The sequence below is a fragment of the Lepisosteus oculatus genome, chromosome 13 (assembly GCF_040954835.1).
Source record: "Lepisosteus oculatus isolate fLepOcu1 chromosome 13, fLepOcu1.hap2, whole genome shotgun sequence".
In the NCBI taxonomy this organism is placed as follows: domain Eukaryota; kingdom Metazoa; phylum Chordata; class Actinopteri; order Semionotiformes; family Lepisosteidae; genus Lepisosteus; species Lepisosteus oculatus.
Window position 1 is genome coordinate 15,772,047 of NC_090708.1, and position 11,610 is coordinate 15,783,656.

At 38.5% G+C, this 11,610-nt stretch overlaps 1 protein-coding gene across 2 annotated transcripts in view; it reads left to right on the forward strand.

Annotated features, from left to right (window-relative positions):
* xrn1 (5'-3' exoribonuclease 1) overlaps positions 1-10,326 on the forward strand; it is a 30,190-nt gene extending 19,864 nt beyond the window's left edge. The window contains exons 30-42 of one of the 2 annotated variants that reach the window (XM_015361299.2): positions 782-851; positions 1,076-1,301; positions 1,447-1,539; positions 2,395-2,487; positions 3,083-3,253; positions 4,997-5,113; positions 5,220-5,348; positions 5,466-5,613; positions 5,786-5,967; positions 6,646-6,759; positions 7,108-7,219; positions 8,043-8,206; positions 8,770-10,326. In XM_015361299.2, coding sequence (XP_015216785.2) covers positions 782-851; positions 1,076-1,301; positions 1,447-1,539; positions 2,395-2,487; positions 3,083-3,253; positions 4,997-5,113; positions 5,220-5,348; positions 5,466-5,613; positions 5,786-5,967; positions 6,646-6,759; positions 7,108-7,219; positions 8,043-8,206; positions 8,770-9,081 — 1,931 coding nt within the window. In that variant the 3' untranslated portion in view covers positions 9,082-10,326. The remainder of the gene's footprint in view (positions 1-781; positions 852-1,075; positions 1,302-1,446; positions 1,540-2,394; positions 2,488-3,082; positions 3,254-4,996; positions 5,114-5,219; positions 5,349-5,465; positions 5,614-5,785; positions 5,968-6,645; positions 6,760-7,107; positions 7,220-8,042; positions 8,207-8,769) is intronic. The other variant, XM_015361300.2, reaches the window with a different exon arrangement.
* The last annotated feature ends 1,284 nt before the right edge of the window (positions 10,327-11,610 follow it).

Consider the following 11,610-nt stretch of genomic DNA (forward strand, 5'->3'; position numbering starts at 1 on the left):
TGAAACCGTCTTACTATCACTTAAAGGGGACTGCAGAAATGGTGACATTAAGGAGGCATGGTTGACTCCTGCCCTCTGCAGGAGTTATCAAATAACCTAGAAAAACACCTGTTTCAGGCTTTTTTTTACTATCCAATTGTAAATATAACCCACATCTGTGGGACTTTAATGAGAAGTAGTGCCTGAAATTTTCAGGTGATAATCAGTCATGGTTCAGATGAGTTAATCGATTTTAAAGTGTTCTTTTAATTTAGCAAGTTGTTTCTTAAGACCTTGTCTTACTATACATCATGAATTGTGACATTCTGGGAAGCTTTCAGAATGCGGAATTCCTGCTTTTTATGAATATTTCTGAATGATGACTGGTGCAAAATGTAATAACTTTGTTTCTTTGTCCTTAAATCTTGTGACTCAAGAAAATTGATTGGTATTGATGGGACAATATCCATAGTGATGATGTCAGGAGTTTGTGTTTCTGCTTATATGCCAGTCAGGACATTTAAATATAAAGAACAGTAAGAAGAGGTTGATGTTAGCAGGGCTAACATTTGAAATTGACTGTATTTTGATTTTTTGGATGGATAGGAGAAAGTCATTTGAATAGCAGACCACAGCATAAATGAACTTTTTATCTCCTGTATGTATCATGAAATGAGGAGGTGGAAGTGCAGATGAGCAATTTAAGTTCCATCTTTGTGGGAAAGCAAAATGCAAGTCAGGATGGACATTTTTTTAATGTATGTTTTTCTTAAGTTCTTAATGTTTTTGTATCCATCTACAGCTGATAGAGAAGATGAAATCCTGTATGAAGTGGTCTTTGATGAAGAATTTGTAGGAGGCCTAACAATAAGGTTTGTTCCTCAGAAATGAATACTGTGTTAATGTCCAAAAATAAAGGTGATTGAGGCTAAAGGGGAGGCCGTAAGTTGGATATTAGATGAACATTGTAAATTCTGATACAGTGGTCTTAAACCTATGACCTCTGACTGTTGAAAATTAATTCTTGTGGTGTTTAGGGTGAAATGATTGTGATTGTTCCTGTGTAAAATCTTGCTCTCTTTTGTCATACCCCTAGATGCTCTTCAGGAAAGGGCTATAGGCTTCCACCAAGTGCCTTAATCAACCTGACACATGGCATTCGCCTGGAATATGGTGCTCAGAAACTGACTGCCATTGTGAAACCCCAGCCAGCATCTGCTTCCCACCAAAACTCCTACTTTCCTGCTTCTTCACTTAACCCTCACAAAGTGCAGATCGGAGGCCTCAATCACTCCCCCTGCTCTCCTTTTGTACCCACGCAGGTAAGGAAAGATAGATAAGACTTTATTGATCCCGAAGGGAAATTGATGTAAATTGTAATTGAAAACTGTCGTACATGGTGAAGAGATGTAAAAGGCAGTGGTCTTTGGCTTTTTGTCTTCACATCATTTTTCCATTTCTTGTTAGCAACTGAACGGGAGGCAGGTGTACAATCTCAGGGCGGACAATCAGGGGAACTGGCATTCTCAGAAGACGTTCAGTCAGAAAAACACTCAGAAGGTAGTCCACTTCAAGTCAATATACATATAGTTTGTTTTCCCTTTAATTATGGATGCTTGGTTTAGAATTTATCCCCTTAATTTAAAAGAAAAAAAAATCCCTGGCCATTGTGTTTTACCTTGTAACCCCTGTGCTCTTTTGACTGGGTGCAGGTGAATGCATTGGTAGAGGCGGAAAAATTGGACATATGCCATAGTGTGATTTACGTTCTAAAAACTCACAATTCACATTTTATTATAATAATAATAATAATAATAATAATAATAATAATTGCTTACATTTATATAGCGCTTTTCTGGACACTCCACTCAAAGCGCTTTACAGGTAATGGGGACTCCCCTCCATCACCACCAATGTGCAGCCCCCACCTGGATGATGCGACGGCAGCCATAGTGCGCCAGAATGCTCACCACACATCAGCTATCAGTGGGGAGGAGAGCAGAGAGTAATGAAGCCAATTCATAGATGGGGATTATTAGGAGGCCATGATTGGTAAGGGCCAATGGGAAATTTGGCCAGGATGCTGGGGTTACACCCCTACTCTTTATGAGAAACGCCCTGGGATTTTTAATGACCACAGAGAGTCAGGACCTTGGTTTTACGTCTCATCCGAAGGACGGCGCCTGTTTACAGTCTAGCGTCCCCGTCACTATACTGAGGCATTAGGACCCACATGGACCGCAGAGTGAGCACCCCCAAAAAATAATTTTGTTATTATATTATAATTGTTGCTGGGTGCATTTTGTTGGTGAATGTTTGTATAATGTTTCCTGCTCTGTTATTTTGTTTTGAATGAATGTCCCCTGGTGTGTAATGGCGTCGTGTGAATAAATGACTGTTGGTTCCTGTCCTCAGAGCCATGCCAAGGAGGACGAGTTCTCGAGTGTGTGGCAGTCACTGCAGGGCTCTGGAGCACCACAGAATCCCCCCGCGCTCTGGCAGAACTCGGTGAGCCAGCTGGGCGGCTCCTGCTCTCTTCTTTCATTTTCAGTTCAGTTGTATTTTGTCTCCTTAGTGTTGTAGAACAGAAGTTCCTTGCTTGGAATTTAAACATTTGCAGAAACCGCAGTTTGGTGAACTGAGGTTCAGTTTTATGATTATTGCATTTATGTTCCAGCATCTACCAAGCACCGACACGCTTCAGATTTCTGTGACAGTATTTTGGCTGTATAAAATTTAAAACCAACTATTGAAGAAGTACATTTTTCTTGATGATTTAGCGCTTGCATTTGTTTATAGGGTTGTTAGATGTATTTAAGTGCTTCCTTTTTCAAGATTAGAATTGTGCTCCTTACCATCATCGTGTAAAAATAAGGATTTAGGTATGTTTGTGTATCATGAGTAACTTTATTTCTGCAACCCTCCTGTCTTTTGAGATTTGTTTTGATTTTTTGGTTACTCATGTTGCATGTCAAGCAACTGTTGAGTATTGGGTCAGTGATGTGTAATCCTAGATAATGAAAACGATTCTGACTTTTCACTGATTGTAAAGCTCTTGTTAGTAGGAGTTTGAAGTGATGGTGGGTGTGGTTGTGTGTTTTAGCCCACTAAGTCAGGCTGGGGAGCAGGATCCCAGAGCCAGGCTGCTGTGAAGGGGCAGCACAGACAAAGAGATGAAGGCCTTCACCAGCAGGGACAGGCTAGGAGGACAAAGGAGGAAGACCGCAACCAGCGAAATGACACACAGCAAGCCTCCAGAGCTCAGAACAAACCTGTAAGCAGAAAAACATCTATAAATATTTAACTGTTGGTAGATGCAGCACCTAGCGAATTCATTCTTCAGCTTTTGGGGCTTTTACATTTCTTAGTTTAGTGATCTTCTTTATGAATATACATTTTATGGGTGGGCGGCTAAAGATGAATTTATCAGGTATGTTAAATTGAAGAATTTCTTTCATTTGCTCATTGGACAGAGCGTTTCAAATTCATCCTTAATCAAAGTTCTGTTGTTGGCCCACATGCTCCCAATTACATCCTGTAATAACATAAGAAAGGTTGCAAACAAGATGAAGTCATTTAGAAAAACCTAGCTCCTTTACCCCTTTAGTAACAGTGAATCTAAAATTTTGTCTGCCTTTTTTAAAAGAGCCCTCAACCACTAGGCTTGTATGTAAGAGAAACTACAATGCCTTGTGTAAAAAAGCATAATACTTTGTCTTAAAGTGTGTTCTTGTTTCACTGCTGAGTATGAAATAGTCCCTTGTTTATTCTGTCCATACTCTCTTGATCTTATATACTTTAATTTTGATCTGACCTTCACTCAGACTCCTTTGTGAGAACTCCCTTGACCTGTTTGTATATGACAATCCCCTGAGACCAGAAATCATTTTTGTTGCTCTTCTATAAAAGCTGCAAACGGTATTGTAAATGGTCTTAAATTTCACACCTTTTGCTACATACCCAGGCATTGTGCTTATTTTTTTTTGCTTCCCCACATTTTTAATTAGGACATAGCAGAGCTGATATAAGAACCCAGATCATGCCCTGCAGCTCAGAATCACATATACAGTATGAAACGTGTATCTTTCTACTACCTGTTTGGAACACTTTGCATTATAATTGATCTTAGATTAAATTTGCCAAATGCCTGCCCCACCAAAGACCTTGTTTTTTGTAATTCGGTTGTAGCTTTTTCTGTATTTGCTATTTTTCCTGTTTTTGTTTCTACGTATTTGACTATTTCAATTTGTAATTTTTTATAAGTTATGTTTTCTGGAGTGGTGTTACATTGGCGCACTGTGTTGCTTTCTTGAAAATACATCCTAAAGCACAGCAAATGCATTAGAAGATGTGTAGGTGTTGTTCCAACACTAACCCTAACCCTACCTTGGATATATACTTTTTGAACATACTTCCAAATCCCTGCTTTAAAAACTGTGTTCAAAAAGAGTTTTGTTTAGGCAGTTGTCAGTAAGTAGGGTAGACAGTTTGTCCCTGGGCTTTCAGAATTTGTCAGATAGCATTTTACCACTATTAAACACTCGTCAGACACTTGCAACAGGGCCACAGTGCAAATGGCAAATGAATGAATGTTGTCAATTTGTCATGAGATGGAATGTGGTGGGGAAAATTGATTTTATCAAGCCATACACCCCACATTAATTTAATTTTGATCCCAGTATTTGTATATTCATCCACTAGAATTCATAACAGGGCCTTTAATAGGACATACCTTTCTATGCCTTAACTGTGTATATTGTAAGCAATAAAACACTGTACTATGTTATATAATGTGCTATGCTGAATTTATATAAATTTCAGGCAATCTCCATTCCTCCAGAATGGATGTAAAATGTGTATTACCATTTAAAATATATTAGAATAATTAATTCGTTTTATAGCTCCAGTGTTTTCAAAGTCATAACATTTTACTAGTCAATCCAAATCTACCATTTGCTAGGAGAGAAGATGCCATAAACCAGCTGCATAGCAACAGTATGTTATAACTGTTTTTCAGGTTTCATCTGGTGCTGGTAGAACAAAAGCAAGTATACGAGTCTTGAAAAGGAACGAAGACTTAAATGCAGTGGATTCAGCTCAGCCACACAGCTCTTCACAGGACACTTCAAATAAGGTAAAGATAAAACTTCCCTATCTGAGTGCAAGGACAAAGGCAAACTGAAATAGAGTATATGAAATATACTGTTCTTGCAGGAGCTAATTGATGTAATTTATGCCAGGTTTCTACTGAATTTGAAGAGTTAATAGCTAATTTGAAGATCTCCAAAGGAGGTGGGACTCTGCCATCTCAGACCAAAGACCAGATCCACACCACTGAAGAGCCTCTGTCTCCACAATCATTTGCAATGGTAAGTGGGAACGTTTCTCCAGGAAATTGGGACGTGTGGCACCTCAGGGCCTCTGCAGTAAGTAAATTGCTATGAAAGACACAGATGTGAGAGGAAATGTCATGTTTCCTTTTGCAGAAGGGAACGCTGATGCTGAAGGAGATGTTAAAGATTGACGGCTCCAGCTCTGCTGATTCTGAGAAGGTCAAGCCCTCACCCGTTGAGCCTGTAGCCTCAGCCACCACTACCAGCTACCAGCCTAGGAGGAGGCCAAGTAAAAAGCTAGGTATAACCTGCAATCTTTCAGATTACCATTCTTTTCATTCATTAGAATGAGCTGGGGTCCCTACCTCAGAGTTGATATACACATATGAGCCATGATTTTAAATGGCTTATGTAGCATATATTTTTACATAGCTAAAAAAAGTATCAATTTGTATATGTGCTGTTGTTCACAGCTGCACACATCAACAAGCCAAATGTCCCTGGTGTTGCACAGCATGGCCCTGGAGCAGATAAGCCCGGACAGTGCCTGCCTCCTCATCAGCCCCTGATTCCTACTGTGGCCTCTGAGCTCTCCCGCATTTGTCTGGGCTTGGGAATGTCAGTGCCAGAGTTCGCCTTCCTCAGAACACCACAGGTGAAATAAGACTGTCTTTTTAGCAAACACTGTCAGCTCCTTTATATCTGGAGTCAGGGATTAAGTCACTAAGACAACTGGACCCTGACGTTTTACCGGTAATGTTGATAGTTTTGGCAAAGAGACTAAAACATTTCCTTTAAAAACAAAGTGAATGTGTTCTCCCTGCTCTACCAACAACAGGTTAAGGTTTTCTTTGAGTAAGAAAGGCTCTGGAGCTTCAGGACACTGTTTTAAGGGGCTGGGATGTTTTGAAACTAACCTTACATTTCTTTAAGATACGACAGAAGTATTTGTTTAATTTTCTGTAGGCGTCATTTGAATGTGCAGTACGTAGTTTATTCAGTTTCTAGATTAATTCAGTTTCCTAACTGCAGGATATGCCGTGCATATTTGTGGAAAATTAGAAATAAAGCACTTAGCATTAATATAAAACATTGAGCTTTTTGTATGTGAAATGTAATAGTGTGATCTAACAATTTGTCAAGCAAATGTTACTGCACTACAGCATGAAATCCTACTGGAATATTATCAGCAGAAATAGGGTTCCAAATAACTATTGCATTAAAGTATATAAATATGTTTTTAATTTGTTATGTACTGTTTTTACTTTTATACACTTTCTTGAAATGACTCTCTTGACAGGTCTGTGTAACAGCTGTATTATTTCTCTCTCAGGGAATGACAATCTGTCAGGTGAAGCTGTCTAATGGGCTTCTTGTACATGGGCCTCAGTGTCAGTCTGAAAGCGAAGCCAAGGAAAAAGCGGCCTTGTTCGCTTTGCAACGACTGGTAAGAGAAGAGAATTTCATAAAATTCACATGCAGTTAAGAAAAGTGGGAAACAATGAACTGCAAAAGGGATGAAGTATAGGTGGGTGGGAGGGTTCATGCTGCTATCCTGACCTGTTAAACTATATCCATTTGTGATAGTAAAAAGTGTAGAATTTCTTTCAGAACACAAATTATTATAATTGTTTTGGGTTTGCGCATTCTAGTATAGCTGCTGTTAAAATGTTAAAACTGCTTCTGTTTCTACTTCATTAATCCTTCATTATCACTGTACAAAGGAACTGAGAGTGAATCAGACTGAGCCTCTTAATTATGTGATTTTTGTATTTTGTTCTCTTCCTCCATCTAGAACTCTGTCGGTTCAGGTTTCCCTTTGGCACAGCCCATGTTCTCCGGTATGCAACAGATGAGAGCAACTCTCCCATCTGGCCCTGTTCACTCTGTGTTCGGCCAGCCCCCAGGTGAGTGTGTGTTCATATGGGGCTCTGCAGTGTCCTAGGACTTTGAACCCTTTCTGTTTTAGTAAGATTGTACTGTGCACATTTGGCATTGAATCACTGGGCAAGTTCTGCAGTTCTGTAGGAAAGGTGAAGTACTGAGTTAGAAGTATTTGTTTTTCACCATGTTGTACTAAGTAAATGTCTGAGTTTGGACAACTCATCTGTTTTGGGAAAATTGCTGTATTGTGGTGCCACCCATTGCATTATGCAAGAGAGTGGTGTGCTTGCATATTCATTGGATGAGATCAACAGTCCTGACCTGCAGGATCGCAGTCCTTTCCTGGTATAACACCTACAGTATATTATAGTGTTTCAGGAAATGTGTTTACAGGGACTGCTTTGCAGGATAGTAAACATGAGCCATAGGGATGGACTCCTGTGGTATTTGCCCAGTCCATTCCAAGATTGTGACGCTTGGACTGGTGTATTAATGAGCACTCCAAGCCAACATTTTGTTTTTTACACAAGGGCAACATCATCGACAGGGAAGTAGACCTGTTTTTTGTTATGTTTTAAGACTGCTAGAAAGTAATTATAGTGTTGTTTTTCTTCTCTGGCATCCACAGCTTTATAAATTACTTACATGTTTGTAACAGAATTACCAGCAGATTTCTAGTTGATCAATTTGTACAGGATTAAAACGATTTTTTCAGGTTAATATATACAAGCTAAAACATCACTTAGAATTTTCTTGGAGTCAAAGGTGCCGATCTGTTATAGAGTCTTGTGCAACACCTGGTTTATGTGGTCGCTGCTAATGGCTGTTTAAAACGACTCTTTTTAGGGAATCTGTTGATGCATCCTCCTGCTCACGGATACGGACCCCTGCACTGGGGGGCTCCGGTTCAGATGCAGGGGCAAGCCTTCTATCAGGGCACGTATCCTGGGGCAAGACCACCAGCTCCTGCCGTTCCCATTGGGACACATAACCAGTTTGTGCCACTTCAGGTAGAATATGGCAGAAGGATTTCTCTTCAGTCACCGAGTCTGGAAACCAATTAGACTTGTCTTCATTAAATAATGTAATTCTGAAGTGTTGGGGTTTGCATTAATTTTTGAGTTAACAGGTTTTTCAGTCTTATCGTGGCTCTACTAAAGACCTCGGCCTCTTAGTAAATAGACAAAGCAGTAAATAGTAAATAGCAGTTGTGTTGTTGACTAAATCGCACTTTATGGTCATGCGAACCCACAGATAAACGTGACTAAAAATGCTCTTTGAAAAACGATTAACCTTAAGGATGGTTGGTTGTTTATGTATGCATGGAAATGTAAATAATAATGAAACTGTAAATGCACTGTAAATTAAGTGCAAACAGTAAGTGTCAACCATAACAAAGTCCAAAACCAAAATGGAGAAAAGATCTGTGCCTGGAAAGATGTTTTGGACGTTCACATTGGGTTTTTTTTTTCTTTTAAATCTCTAGCTGCTACACACGCCACTATCAGATTTAATGACCCCGATACAGGTTTCCCCCGCTTCTCTGAAACCATGATGCAATGTTCTTTTCCAGGTCACTAAGAAAAGAGCCGCTGGCAAGAAGAATCTTGAAGCCAGGGAGTATTACAACTCTCAGTACGTAAGATCTCAGAAGAGCGAGCAGACCGTCAAACCTGAAGCGTGTGACCCTTCTTTCCAGCGGATCACGGCTCCACCTGCCACTGTGACGCCTAGTCAGACCCCTCCAACCTCCCAGGAACCCCAAGAAAGATCCACTTCCTCTACCCTGAAACAGAACCCCAATCCCCAGACTACCGGCTCTTCTGCAAAACGGAAACCTAGGAAACTGGCTGTAAACTTCGATGCAGCTAAGGTTTCTGACTGAGAATTTCTGGCACCTGAATTGATTTTTCACAAATCTTCGTTCTACCCAAGAGGAAGAAAAATGAACTCCACCCAGGCTATTTTGACAAAAGCTCTATATTATTTGTATGACTTTCTATTTACAAGCCATTCACTTTTCTTTGTAGTACGCTTTATTTGATTCAGGGCAGCAAAAAGAACAATATTTTAGAAGTGGTCTCTTTTTGCACCAGGTCACCAGCTGTGTGTACTGTTACTGATTTTTACAATATCTGTTTTATTATTTACTCTCCCAGTGCAATAAGATTTTAAATGGCACTGTACAAGATTAACCCTTAATAATGTTAAGGCAATACTGGCAAAATGACAGTTACCATCTTCAGTTAAAGATTTCTCCTCATGGTCTGACTTTTAAAGTTTTTATTTTAAGTGGACGTGTGTTCGTTTGGCTCATCCAAGTGAGGAGTCATGGCTAGGTCTGTATAAAAAAATAAGCTGACAGAAACTTGATCTCTGTTGAACAGTTGGTCTCAGACGTAACTTAAATTCAGAATTTTGTTTAGACATATGTATAGCAGGAACAGGAAGCATTAGGGTCTCCCCTTCTCTGTCACAATCTGCATGTGTAATTGTAAAGAAACGTTTCCTTAATGTATTAAAAGGAAAGGTTCAGACATGGTTCATACAAGGTGTGCATTAAAAAGTGTTTGGTTTAGTTTCCCTGTGCCCTCTATCTTAACCCATAACCAAATTTAATTATGCTTACATATTGCTTTCAGTAGTTTATCATTATTTTTATCATGTATGTTAAATGCTGTCATTTTTAATATCACGCTGGAGTAAAACTGGGAGAGTTTTTTGAATGCCTCCTGTTTTTAATGAAATCACAATTTTGTAATTGGTCATTTTAAAATCCTTTGTGTGTGATAGAGGCAATGAATTATATTTGGAATATGTTTTTAAAATATTCTTATGAAATGATTTCTTTAAACTTCTTTTGTTGTGGAGAAGTTTTTTTGTTTTTGCTTTAGATTTCTGCACCAGTACTCTTCACCTCCTAAAATAAATGCTGCTTTAGGGAATGCACAGTCCAGAAAAGGCAGGGATTCCTGTTTTGAGATGTGCATTTCTAAATAAAATCTATGTAAATCGTATGTTAATAAAATATGGTAACAAAGCACTTTCCATTGGAATTTAATGTACATCAAAGTAATCAATCTTTTGTTACTCATTTTGTTTGATTAAAAAATAAAGATTTCATAGATGAGATATTGGTAGGTTTTATTACCTTCAATGACCCTCATGTATTTGCACATGAGCGCTATTGCAATTTTACCACTCGTTATTTTTCCCACATGTAACAATTGAAAATCACTTTTTCTAAGACAGAAGTAAACATACATTTAAATTAATTTTAGCATCTCTTAGATTAGTATCATCAGTGGCTTTTCTGCAACCTTTTTCGTTGACTTCTAAAAAGGGAGAAAATAGTTAATTTAGCCTTACGGTGAAAGTTAAGAATGCATCCCCTTTTCAATTATTGTCGTCTATGGTGGGCTAGTCGTAATTTGCACGTTTGTTTATGCCTATACAGTATGTAGAGGGTCGGCTCTAATAGATGCAGAGTTTTATGATGGGTATATTTTCAAAATTTATGCCGAGTGCTTCAATTTCTTTTAACAGTTCGGTGAGGGTGTTTTTTTTAATATACCGTGAAATATTAATGCCACTGTAGAAAGACTAAAGAGAAATGTTGACCTTTAAAAACAGCACTGAAAAAAGTTAAGGAAAACTATTATTTTACGCCTTCATGTGGTGAATACAGTTTTTGTTCACAAGCTCCAGAAGTAATGAGAAAAAATACAGAATAGAGATAACAAGTACATAACAGAGATAACATGGGTACACTCATATCCCCACTGTTCAATAGGACACGGTCGAGTTCAAAAGGGAAAACAGCTCAAGGCTTGGTTTCTGAACTGACACCTTTCTCTTTCCGATATGATAGGTATTTTGAAATTTAACATTGGCACCTTTTCAGCTGTTGTGTGTTTCTCCAGAAGTATCCCATTTCCTAAATATTGATACGGACTTCAGCTTTGTGTTCACAGTATTGGTTTACAGGAAATAATTTGACTTAATCTTCTGCACATATATACTGTAGTACTTTTTCCTCAAGAGAAGAGCAATTAAACTCAGGGAAAGCTTGAAAATATAAATATAATGATAGCTACACCTGAATGTACAAAGACGTATCTTTAGTTCATTATTTAATTATAATTATGGTTTAACAAAACATATTGAGCTCCTGTTTTAAACCTAATTCTTTCCCAGGAATATTATACAGTTCTTTAGAATATTCCAGCTCAATTCAAGTCATTAACAATTCTCAGAAACCAAAGGGGGATAAAAAGTATTTTTCCGTGGATTCTAAATAATTTAAATTTAAAGTTGGGCATATTTTTCCGCTTTTACTAGCAATACATGCATCTTCAAATCTAAAAAACGGTATCTTGCCTTTAAGAAATGTCCCCTCCCATTTATCGACTGA